The sequence below is a fragment of the Ictidomys tridecemlineatus genome, chromosome 2, assembly GCF_052094955.1.
Source record: "Ictidomys tridecemlineatus isolate mIctTri1 chromosome 2, mIctTri1.hap1, whole genome shotgun sequence".
Taxonomy (NCBI): domain Eukaryota; kingdom Metazoa; phylum Chordata; class Mammalia; order Rodentia; family Sciuridae; genus Ictidomys; species Ictidomys tridecemlineatus.
Window position 1 is genome coordinate 231,782,690 of NC_135478.1, and position 12,293 is coordinate 231,794,982.

General features: G+C 50.4%; 1 protein-coding gene across 2 annotated transcripts in view; it reads right to left on the reverse strand.

Annotated features, from left to right (window-relative positions):
* The window catches only part of Ncapg2 (non-SMC condensin II complex subunit G2), a 59,155-nt gene that overhangs the window by 8,712 nt on the left and 38,150 nt on the right, over nucleotides 1–12,293 (reverse strand). For both annotated transcript variants that reach the window (XM_078040944.1, XM_078040945.1), the window contains exons 18-27: nucleotides 11,783–11,853; nucleotides 11,383–11,536; nucleotides 11,116–11,289; nucleotides 10,337–10,453; nucleotides 10,111–10,251; nucleotides 9,624–9,723; nucleotides 5,629–5,816; nucleotides 4,364–4,504; nucleotides 1,623–1,726; nucleotides 757–857 (exon numbers count right to left, since the gene is read on the reverse strand). In XM_078040944.1, the coding sequence (XP_077897070.1) occupies nucleotides 757–857; nucleotides 1,623–1,726; nucleotides 4,364–4,504; nucleotides 5,629–5,816; nucleotides 9,624–9,723; nucleotides 10,111–10,251; nucleotides 10,337–10,453; nucleotides 11,116–11,289; nucleotides 11,383–11,536; nucleotides 11,783–11,853 (1,291 nt within the window). The remainder of the gene's footprint in view (nucleotides 1–756; nucleotides 858–1,622; nucleotides 1,727–4,363; nucleotides 4,505–5,628; nucleotides 5,817–9,623; nucleotides 9,724–10,110; nucleotides 10,252–10,336; nucleotides 10,454–11,115; nucleotides 11,290–11,382; nucleotides 11,537–11,782; nucleotides 11,854–12,293) is intronic.

Consider the following 12,293-nt stretch of genomic DNA (forward strand, 5'->3'; position numbering starts at 1 on the left):
CACCCAGGACAGTCTATGCAAATATTTAACAATCTGGAAAACTTCCAAATCCGAGAAAGACTGCTGGTACTTGGCATTTGGGATAAAGGTAGTCCACCTGTATTATAAATCTATAGACACACATCACATTCAGGCTCTTGGGGACAGCCTGTTTCAACAGAAGACTTCTCCACATACAGCAAACTAAATTTAAAAAGCTCTGCCAACAGCTGAGACGCTGAAAGGTAGGCCACCCCAGTGATGGTGCTTCGACTGTAGGTCGCAGGCAGCTTACTGCTGCCAATTACTCTTCCACGGCTGTTTCTACTTGATGGGATATGAAAGAGGCAGAGTACTGACATGAACATCATTAACAAATGACATTTTTCACTTCTGGGGGGAGCAGATTGGGAGGCGGGCAGTCTTGCTATATTGCCTATATACTCTTACTCAAACTCTTAGTATTGAGTAATCATCCTGTCAGCCCCGCAAGCAGCTGAGACCACAAGCCCGTGCCACCATGCCCAGCCAGCACATCAAGAGAAATTCAATTCTAAGGCAGAAAGGAATGCTGGAAGGCACCCAATGTGCAAGGTGGAAAGTGGACAGGAACTACAGTGCAGAGGGACCACAAGCTCCTGCACAGGCAGGCAGGCTGGCTACGAGGTCAGGCCCGCCTAATGGGGAGCCAGCAAGGAGCAGAGCGCCCACGCATACTGCCAACGGCTCAGGCACACCCAGCAGTGTTCCCGATGGAGGAGAGAAAAGGTAACCCACCTTTGTTGATCACCAAAATAAGATGCAGAACAGCTGTGAGGCACACAATGCCTTCAATGTCTCCAGAAATCACACACGCCTTCAACTCGTCTAGAAACGACCTGTAAAATTAACAAGCATCTCGCTTACTCGGCAGGACGTGCTGATAACTACCAGAACAATAAACAGGAGGTTCATCAATAACCACACCACCTTTTGCAAGGTGGGAAACTAGCTGAGCTCTTCCCATACACTGTACTGAGTGCACCATGACATGCAGTCAGGCATTGAAACCAGGTGTCCTTGCTGGAGAGAGCACAGCACTGGCGGGTTAAGAGAGTCTACACCTGCCACCACATGACTCAAAACTGCTGAAAAAGGTGCTCTGGGTTTTCAGGGCATTCAGGGCACGCACCTGCCATGAGGGCCTAAGGTGCCTGCCATCTGTAGAACCATTCCCTCTGCACCGCCAGTGCTCTGTGCCCCCAGACCCCAAGTTTTCAGCCGTGGATTCCCCACATGGGCTGGGGAAAGGGTCACAGCTACACATGGACAAAAGCTACCCTGACGTTTAACCCAGCAAGGCGTCTGAGAGCACGTGTGCAGGGAGCTGTACTAGACGACCTCCTGTTTCCTCCTCAACTGAAGGCTACTCATGCTCGCATGACCAGACAAAGGAGGTGGACATGCGGTACGGGAAAACAGGGGTTTTCTTCATGTAAGTTTCTTGTACACATTTTTGATCACTGAAATGGGGGGAAATATCCATGGAAAGTTTTCGTTGCAGAAGAAAATGCACCTTTCCAAATGTAAGAGTGATGGGAAGAGCAGGGGCTGTCAGAGGAGGCACAGCCAGGCAAGCCTCAGACCGCAGAGAGGACAGTTACCTGGCCACGTCCGGAGACTTTATTACTATTCCTATCAGGCATCTTGAAAACGGAGGAAGGTCAGAAAGGCACTCTGGTGGAGTGAGCTCTTCCAAATCTGAAATCTAGAAAAAGTTTCAAGTCAGAGGTTATAAACTGAGGCTGGGGTGAGGCTTATTTTACATTTCTCTGAGCTTTCTGCTACACCTGAGAAAGCACTCCAGAAACTCGAAAGAGTGACTTTCAGTAACTATCGAAATGTCCACAATAAACATGGACAATCCATTATTGTGCATCAGGGAGTCTTAGTGAGACAGAGATAGAAAAAAAGAAAATGTAAGAGGACATGGGAATTAACAGCAGGGTCTCAGCCCAGAAAGGTGGGCTCTGACGGGATTCCTACTGGGAGAGTTGGGTTTACACACACACACGTGCCACTTAACCATGAGGACACGCCGTGACCCCTGTTGGGCGACTCCGTACCACTTCCTGGAGTCTGCCTGCCAGTGGGGGTGCGCTCTAGAGCTCCACCGTGCGTGTGCCAGATGTGCTGGGTGCGGTGGCACATGCCTATAATCCCAGCACTGAGAGGGAGGCTGAGGCAGGAGGCCCAGCAATTTAGCAAGGCCCTAAACAACTTAGCACAAGATCTGCTGGGGTGCGACTCAGTGGTTAAGCCCATGTGGGTTCAATCCCCGTGTAAACAAGCCTTTTGTTTGGGGTCACGTGCTGTGAATACTGTGCATTTATGCGAAGTCCAACTCCCTCCTCTTCAGAGCGGAGGAGGCTCTCCCCTGGCCGGCTCCGTTTCCTGGTGAGTCTGTGCTGTGCCAGGCGGGCAGACTCTGCCTGGTCAAAGGAAAAGCATGCTCCACAGCCTGCAGGGCAGAGTCCTTCAACAGCGCTGGACAACCAAGGCCTTTACCATCAGCCACGAGCTTGCACAGGTGCCTCCCTGGTGAATGAAAACCACCTGCACACAGCTCTAGGGAAGGCTGTATCCCAAGCTGCTCTGCAGGGCTTGAACATTAATCTGGATGGTGAAGTCAGCCACTGTGATATGTGTAACGATACTATTTATCATTAGAATGCTTTACATCTTGAGCTGTGTTGCAAGGGCTTTCTGATACTGTTAGACAAAAGACTGTTAATTATGGGTCAAGATTCTTAGCCCATATAGAAGTACAAATAGGACCACAGCAGGAGGGTGGAAGGGTTCTACTGGCAAGAGCACTGCTAAATCCCCAGCAGGGACCTGGCACGGGTGGCTGTGGAAGGCAGACCCTGACGACTGCACCTTGCATATGGAAACGTCTAGAGAAATCACTCAAAAGTACACAAAGAATAATGTGAAGTCAACAGAGAAGATACTAGAGTAGCAACACCTGATTCATCAAAAAAGAGCAAGGAAAGAAAATCTGAGAAAATCATAGGGCAGATGGGACCAGAGGGAACAACTGGTGAGATGATCAGCTTAATCTCAGTGTGTGCCCAGTAAGGAAGCCCCCCAGCACAAGGGAGGGGGACAGCTGAGTGGAGCACGGCCAGCACTTTCAGCTGGGCCTGCTCAGCTGCACTGCTGGAGCCTGCAGAGCAGGTGCAGGGCCAGCTTTGCCAAGGTCAGCAGCAGGCACACACTTGGCCTCATCTTCCTCTCACTAAGGCAGACAACCTCCTGTCCCACTGTAAGGAGGCCCTCATTCTATTTCATGCTTTAGAATTTAGGGAACACCTTAGGCAGTTTGTATTCTCACAGTCACGCACCACACAAGACCTTCCAGCCACCCAGGGACTGCACCATGCCAATGTCCCCTCAGACTGTGCCATCTGGCACACGCATGGTGGAGCTCTAGAGCGCACCCCCACTGGCAGGCAGACTCCAGGAAGTGGTACGGAGTCGCCCAACAGGGGTCACGGCGTGTCCTCATGGTTAAGTGGCACGTGTGTGTGTAAACCCAACTCTCCCAGTAGGAATCCCGTCAGAGCCCACCTTTCTGGGCTGAGACCCTGCTGTTAACTCCCATGTCCTCTTACATCACTACCCACCTCCTCGTGGTCTCTTTGTCAACTGCCACCCTGATTACATAGCTCTTCAACCAAATCGGCTAATAATTTTTGTATTAATGATAATCACCTTCTATTCATCCACAGCTACTATGAGGAAAATAAGATAGTCTGTAGGAATGAATGAATTATCAATTTATCCTATCAGAAATTCAAATTTCCTATGCTTAGAAATTAAAAAAAAAAATGGTTAATAATACAGCAGGTAGAGACACAAGCTGTTCTACACAAACACAGCCCGGTCCTCCTGCATTCTGCTCACCCCCGAATATCCAGGCTTTAGGAAAGAATGTTTTTTGTTTTGTTTTGTTTTGTATTTTTATTACCGGGGATTGAACTCAGGGGCACTCAACCACTGAGCCACATCCTGAGCCCTATTTTGAATTTATTTAGAGACAGGTTCTCACTGAGTTGCTTAAGGCCTCACTTTTTGCTGAGCCTGGCTGTGAGCTTGCAATCTTCCTGCCTCAGCCTCCTGAGCGGCTGGAATTAAGAAGCATGTGTCACCCCACCTGGCTAGGAAAGAATCTTAACAGAGATGGACCCATTCGGACCTCTAAGGTATGACCAGCAGATGTGTTCAAGATGAGCCAGCGCATAAAAGCTGTGTTTGAAAACTCAAAACTGTGCTGCTGGTAGAAGCAGCGTTGTGGACAGTCAAGAAGAGGCACCACCGTTTCAGGATCCAAATACTTTACCTTCCGCAGCCGGTGACTCATCTCAACCACAGGCGCAGCAATCAGAGTGGAGAGCACGCCGCGGTGGACAGGAGTGTCCTGGTGCCAGGACTGCACGGTGGTTATGAATGCATGAAGAGGGGTCTGGACAGAGTAAAGGAGCTGCAAGGAGACAGAGGCTGTCCTCAGTGGAGCTGCCACCAAGGTTACCTAGGACAGGCAGACCCTGAAATGAGGATTCCCACTGTCCACCCCTGGTGCCAGCGCCAGGAAGCTTGCTTCCCTGCCGTCAGAGCCCACCGGGCTCCCTTCTGTGGCTGACTCGAGGCTCCAAGCATCACAGCAAAACAGACGTGACCAAAGCCCACTGGAAACCACCATTTGACATTCCCTCACCAAGAGCAAACGAAAACTTTTGAAGACAGACGAGTCAACAGTAGTCAGGGAAAGAGGGAGGGAGGGAGGAGGAAAGAAGAAAGAAGCATAGGGAGAAACATCGATGACATTAAAATAAGACATCAACTCTACGACAACGTGTTCTGAACGAGGCCACTCAACCAACGTCAAGAGCTGACAGGAACACGAGGTCTTGGCATAAGTTACTTTACACAAACAGATCCCAGACGCCAAGACACAAACATTTGAAATGAATTCAAGTACAAACTAGAATAGGAAAAATATGGCAAACAATCTTCAGTTTTACCCATCAGCTAAGGATAGAATAAAACTGAAATCTTTAGTATTTTAAGAATGGTTAAATAGAAAAAGAATGGCTCTCCAATAACAACACGAACTTGTCCAGGAACCAGCACTGCATTATCTTTAGGAGTAAAACAAATATGGTATATGGGTTTTGTATGAGTTCCTTCCTCAATAATCCCGCATCACTTCAATTAATGCAAATTTCTTCCAGGCAAGGTGTCTACTCATTCTACACATAATCAAAAATTAGCATTTTTCAAAAGCCTATTCTAATCCCCTCAACAGGCACAAATACAATGCCCCAATAAAAAAAAATGTGTCGGGGTGGGGGTAGTCTATTCTATCTGGATATTTCTAGCAGCAACCGTTGCTGGGAGGCTGGGGCGATCTGTTCTGCTTCCTGCTAGAGCCCTCGGTGGAGAGTGTCTTGAGTGGGCCCTGCAGCACAGACACTGGCCCAGCCCTGCAGCAGATGCATGGGTGAGGGCTGGGCCCCCAGACCTGCCACTGGGTCTCCACAAGCCCAGCCCAGGGACCCAAGAACACCTCACCCACAGCACAGCCCACCACGAGGGTGCCAGTACCTGGAGGCCTTCTTCTGGTTGCTCCCTGAAGCTCCGAGCAACAGATTCCAGCATTTTCTGAAACACTTTCTGGACTGTATCATACAACACTGTAATGACCTCATCTGAATCTGGTTTCTGAATCCAGGAACTTCCTGTCACCTCTTTCAGAATGCCAAGAAGCAGTGAGCCATAAAAAAATCCCTTCTCTGGAAAGAAAAAAAGAAGAATCAGTTACATGATACAGAAGCCCGATGAAATCTCTTAACATGCGTATCTGAAGGTAGATCAAAGGAGCATATAACTCCATGTTGATCAGAGTAATCTAAATTCTTAACCTAAACTAAAATAGAAAAGCTTTGTCTGATTTAGGTGTGAAACCCAATGCCCTCAGCCACTGAGCTGTGTGAACACAGGGCAACGTGGCAGTGAGGCTCCTCCCACACCCCGTGATTTCTCCCAGCTAAGAGTGAAGTCGACATTCAGCTTCAACAAGCACCCCACAGCGATGGTTCTGTGGTTAACACTCGGCAGTAGCATATTTATTCTCTTTCTTTTCCAGGTTTCTCCTCACTGGGCTGCATTAATTTGGTAAAATTTACTCCTGTGTAAACCTGATTATATTATACCATTCATCCTTGAAACCCTGAATTTTCATCTTTGTTTTGTACACTGAACTATAACAGCCCAGCCAGCTCCTGTGAACTTTGTGGGTGAGTGTGACACACCATCCAGATGCAGGCTGGGCCTCATCTGTGTGGACACAAGGCCATGTTGTAAGGTGCTGTCCTAGAGTCCACCCTGTACTTAAAATATACCCCATTAGGAAGCATAGGAACTGTGAGCGCAGGCAGTTAGCTAGAGGTGAGCGGAGGGCCGGACACGGCAACTGACCCGGAGGCCGCAGTCTTACTGCACTTCCATAAAGGGGTCATAGGCTTATGGGCACATCATGCTCCCAAGGCCACATGTGTGCCAACAAGCAGCTGAGGGTCAGCTGATACTTGTGTGACTTTGTGCTGGTGGTGCTAGGCCAGAAAGGGCAAAATGACCCCAAGTCATGCCATCAACTGTACACAACACTGGCGCCTGACTCGACCCACAAGGGGCAGCAGCTATACTAAATGCTGGGCTGGGAAGCCTGGCTACCTGGCTCTCCAGGGCTTTCCGTCCCCTCCAGCCCCACCCTGCAACCTCACCCAAAGACCAGAGCCTCATCATTCGGTGCATCTCACTTTCCCTTACCTTTCCACTCCCTTGCAATGACCTGCTCTAGACACCATCTCTACCTTGCTGTACCTCCGTTTCTGTGCCCAGGGAACAGTCCTAATCCTAGGCAATCTTAGACATCACCCTGTTGACCCTCAACTTCAGTAACAAAACTTCTCCTGTGAGACCAGCAAGGAGACAAGGACACGGGCCTGCAAGCGCCGCAAGCAGCATGACAGAGCAGAGGCATGGGAAGTTCTGCCTCAGATCTCCGGATCCACCTGCGGAAAGGAGATCTGGTGCCACCTCCAGGCCTGAGGTTCACAGCTCAGCCAGGATCAGCAGCAGATGTGGATCTCTAAGCCCATAGCAGAGATCTTCAAGGAGCTGCACTCGGATACAAAGAAGGTGCAAGGACACACTCCTCACAGCTCCTAGTGTGGTTACACCCTCAGTGGGGCAGGTGAAGGGGCACTGTGCTCTGCAGATCACAGGCCCACAAACCAGAGGACCTGTCCTCTGACATCCCCCTCTGCCTGGGTCATCGCTGTGATGCCAGCAAAAACATCCAGAAACTCTAATTCAGAACCCTGTTATCTTCAAGCATATGTGCCACATAAACCTAGAACAGAAGAGCACTGATCAGGCCACCTGGCCGCCTGCAGACATGCGGATACACAGCAAGGAAGGACATGGCAGGTGCTGGCCTGAGGCCTCTGCAGGTGACAGAGTTCTCAGCACACTGCTAGGCAGCCTGAACCTGAGCGTCTTGGCTCCGAGGGCTCTCCCCAGAAGCTGATCTCTTTAGGATGCCCCTGGTCTGTAAATCAACAAGTACTTGCTAACAGGGAGGGCAGCAAGCCGTAGCACCAGCCTGGCCTGAGCCCCCCTGCCCCCGCCTCAGATCCCGCTCCACCAACCTCCTTCACCTCTGCACTCAAGATAGTCTCCCACGGACCTAACCTTCCTTTTCACCTGCGATGGTACTTTTCACCAGGAGACGTTCTCCTGTGAGTCCTGCGGCTTTGGTTCCTGACTCTGCAGAGCGGCCATGCTTCTGAGGCACACACATGCGCTAGTGGGGGCACCTGGATGCCTGTGGCTGGCTTCAGCTATGTCCCAGGAAGACCCCTTCTTTGGTCCATAATCAACATCAACATAAATAACTTCTTAAATTACAATGGTTTCTTGACTAGGACTCTCTCAGGTTGGGAAAAGGTCCAGCCAACTCTAGACTGCAGGTCTACCAGGCTGACCTGCCAAGCAGGACTCCAGGCCTATTTGTGACAGCTGCAGGAGAATGGCTACACAGGGCACCCCATCTGGGAACGCTGGTTACTGGAATGTGTGGGCAAGAAGTTCACAGCTACGGTCAAGTCTGGACCTTATTTTGAGGAAAAAGACATCATCATGTAATGAAGCTGAGACCAGGACTCTACTCAGCTCCTCGGAATAAAAAGACATTGTAAACACAAGAAGTAGTCCTTAGAGGAAAATTATTCGTAAATGATAAGTTTAAAAAATCAATCATTCTGACTGTTTAATCATCGAACTCAAGTACAGAACATAGAGCTTAAGAAAAAAAGCCACTGACCACAAACAATACTGGCTCTGCTTTAGGTGTGGGCTTTACCTCTGGGAATTCTGAACCAACTCGAGGGCCTGGACCACGTCCCAGCTCCAGGACCACCCAAGCACCAACTCCAGCAGCAGCAGAACGAGACAGCCCCTCCTGTTGTGGGGCTGCATGACCAACGGGCTCCCCTCCAAGCGGCTGCAGTGTGCCCAATGCAGCTTGCCACAGGGAAGGGTTCTCAGCCTCACCCAGCAAGTCCAGGCCTACACAAATGTCGCCTTCAAATGCTGAGGCTTCCTGGGTCTCAGTCACTCTCAACAGTTGACCCCACGGAGGCAATGGGGCTGGAGGCTGGCTGGGGCTGGGAGTAGGGTTTAGGGGTCACAGCACAAGAGTACTCTTCCTAGCCAGAGACAACAATCAGAAGGTGGAGGGACATGGCAACAACCCCAGATACCAGGCCCTCCAGGGCACATCACATGCTACCATGCTTCCCATACCATACCAAGCACATACCATGCTTCCTACCATTCTCTGACACAGACTCCAAGACTCTGGTGGCCAGGACCTCAATGGCTCAGGTGGCTGCCCTCTCACCGCCTCACTGAGCACACGAAACTGAGTACCTAGCAGCAGCAAACAGGGTGCCATGTGGCCAGCTGCCATGGGCCACCTACACTACCTATCCTTGGTCCTGGGGGGCATTACACAACAACTCCCAGCTCACCCCACACCAGCAGCACAAAGCCAGATCCTAGCCACCCAGGGCTCTTCTGCCAGATTCCCTACACAGGAAATAAGAAAGGGAGTCGGGATGGGTTGGGGCGCAGCAGTAGAGCACTTGCCTAGCATGCACTAGGCCCTGAGTTCAATCCTCAGAACCACATTAATAAAAATAAATACGTAAAATAAAGATATTGCATCCAACTACAACTAATAAATAAATAAATAAAAATATTAAAAAAAAAAAAAAAAAGAAGAAGGGTAGTCTGCCCGGCTGTGAAGCAGAGAGCAGGAGCAGCAGAGGCTGGAGCAGTGTGTCTGGCACCAAAAACACCCGTGCACGTCCTGGCAGCATCAGCCAATGAACCCTTCTTTTGGTATAAGCTGGTTGCACCTTTATTTATTGTCACTTGAAAGCCAGAATCCTAGCCCACAAAGCACAAGAGGGACAGGCAGGGGACTAGTTATATTGCCATAAATAGTCCTTAGAGGATGGAATATACTGTGCCTGTCTGCATGATTCCAAGACTCCGCTGTAAAAGCTGTATCTGGAACTGGGGGTCTCCGAGCCCAACCAGGACGACGTCTTTACAAACAGTCAGGTAGGTCTGTAAGAGACAGATAAGGTTCACCAGCAGAGCTGTTAAAGAGGACCAAGCAGGTGTGACAGAACTTCTCCTATGTGATGGACCACTTCTCATAAGCCGACACAAAGATGTTTCTAAAGAAATCTGTGTGAGGATACATTCTCATTTCTATTGCCTTAAGAAATCTAGAGACATATTAGATGTGAGTCCACCAACCTAACCAAATACCTATCACATGCAATGTGTGAAGCTGCATTCACATTACACAGCCTGGACTTTGCACAAAGGAAAACTCTAGATATGTAAGTGCCACTGTGCACACTTACAAGGACCCAGGCCATGGTCTGCAATGACACATGAAGCAGGGAACACAGCTGTGCACAGAGCACACGATTGCAGATGGCTCACCTGGATGATCTGCTGGTAGACAACCCTTTGAAGCTTCAGATGCTCTTCCTCTTGATCTTGAATTAAAGGCAAAACTTTGCTTTCTAGCCAAAACCCAGTGTCTTCCAAGATGGACAGATGAACCCTCCCTTCTGAGCAGAACTGTGCAACACAAAACAGCAAGGTGGGTGGTAAAGAAAGCGCCTCTGAAGGGAGCTGCTCGCACCAGTGGGCTGGGGCCACGCACCTTGACCTGCAGGTGAATGCTCAGCCGGCAGTGCAGACTGAAGGCTCGCAGGGCAGCTGCTTGGCTGAAGTGAGGGGGCTTCCCATCTGGCGACCGCAGAAGTGATTCCAGATCTACCTGCAATGTCACAACCTCAGTGCCACATTCCGTTTACCATGTCCCCATATCGTCCTAAGGCAAGTACCATCAGGATGCACAGGGGAACTAGAGGTACCCAGCTCTGGTGAAGCTGACCTCTGCTGTCTCTGTCCCTGAACATGAACAGCTGAGTGGGCCCGAGAAGCACACAGCTGGCCCAGCAGGACAGGTCCACAGGGTGTGCACAGAGCCCCATGCACCCTGCCCTACCGGGTGCCTGGCTCTGCTAAACTATAGGTGCTATTCACTGCTACAGGAGTAGCCAAGCCAGCCAGGAGGGAGGAAACAGGTCCACAGGGCGCTGAGGACGTGAGGAATTCACACACTGCCCAAGGTTCCTAGAAAAACCAAGGACTTCAAGGGAGCCAGTGTTTCCTCCAAGTCTTCCTGGGACTGGCATGCTGAGCAGGGATGACTCACCCACCAAGCCCAGGGCCCCCAAAACCTGGGCAGAAACGCAGGCTTCGAGCAGGTAGAAGGCTCTGCTTAACTCCCCTGCTGTCTCCATGTCCTTGTGGACCATCTTTCTTCATTTCTTTCAGCTCAAAAAATACTACTGCACCGTCAATAGGAAAACTTTACGTTTTACCTGTCACTGCTACCACCATTCAAAATCACTCAACTTTCAAGGAGAATGTTACCTTTGACATCTCAAGTGCTTTCAAAAGATGGTTAAGTTTCTTCCAGGGCATAGAGAGCAAGCACTCCCTGTTCTTTGGATGGGTCAGCAAATACTCCAAGTAAACCAAGGCCAGCTCAGGTTTCACTGGGCGTGTGTCATGGATTTGCACTTTGCGTTTGGATGCTGGATGACTCTGAAGGGGAACAGAGGCGTTAAGTGGACAATCACAGCTCAAGCCTCCAAACAGCTGTCTGCACTGGCCTGGCTCCAGAGGCCTGACACGCACCTGGGTCTGGGGCCGCTCCCTGGGCAGCCAGTCATCGATGAGCTCCAGGATGTGCCCCACCTGCCCCCACGAGCAGAGGCAGTCCAGCAGGGTGCAATAGCTCCGATCCGCTGTGCCCTCCTCCTGGCTCCTCAAGGTGGAGACTACACTGCAGCTGGGAAGGCCAGGTTCAGAGAGCAGGTCAGTACCCTGACCACAGTCCTCCTCTAAGTAGCTCTGTGTATTCTGGGCTCACAACACATCTCAACCCAGAAGGTCAGTGATGGCGGTGAGCTGGACCTCGAGCTCTGTACCTGAACCCGAGCGTCACCACCCCAGGTGCTACAGCGCCCAGACTCCCGAGGGCAGTCCTGGTACTCGCCCTCATCTCTCCAGGGCCCACCCGCACAGTGGTCCATACCTGAATGGAGGGACAGCAGAGGCTGGCAGGAAGGACATCAGCATAAACAAAGGGATCTTGCAGCGATCATCCTAATAGCACAGGAAGGAAAACAAAACAAACAGGTGACTGACACCAGGACGTCTCAGAAGCGTGGGCCCAGGACGCCTAACGGCCCATCTCCAGAGCTGCAAGTGAGCACTGCAGCCATCCTTCACCGTACCAACTAATCCCACTAGCCAAGAGGGAGAAGAGGCCTCCTAAATCAAGTAGCCTGCAAGTGACACAGCTCCAGGACTCTGTAAATACACAGGCAGGCCAGTAGCCAGAAGGGAAGAAAGTCCCTGCTGCAGTCCCGTGTTCATGCCTTAATTTTTATTCTGTCAATTTTATTTGTTCTTTTTTGTTACACATTAGAATGCATTTTGGATTCCATTGTGGTGTGTCCATACACATACAAAGGAAAGTCATGTGAGATTCGTTCCATGGGTCTTCTCCATACCCACCGGCTCCTTCATTCCCCTGTCTGCTG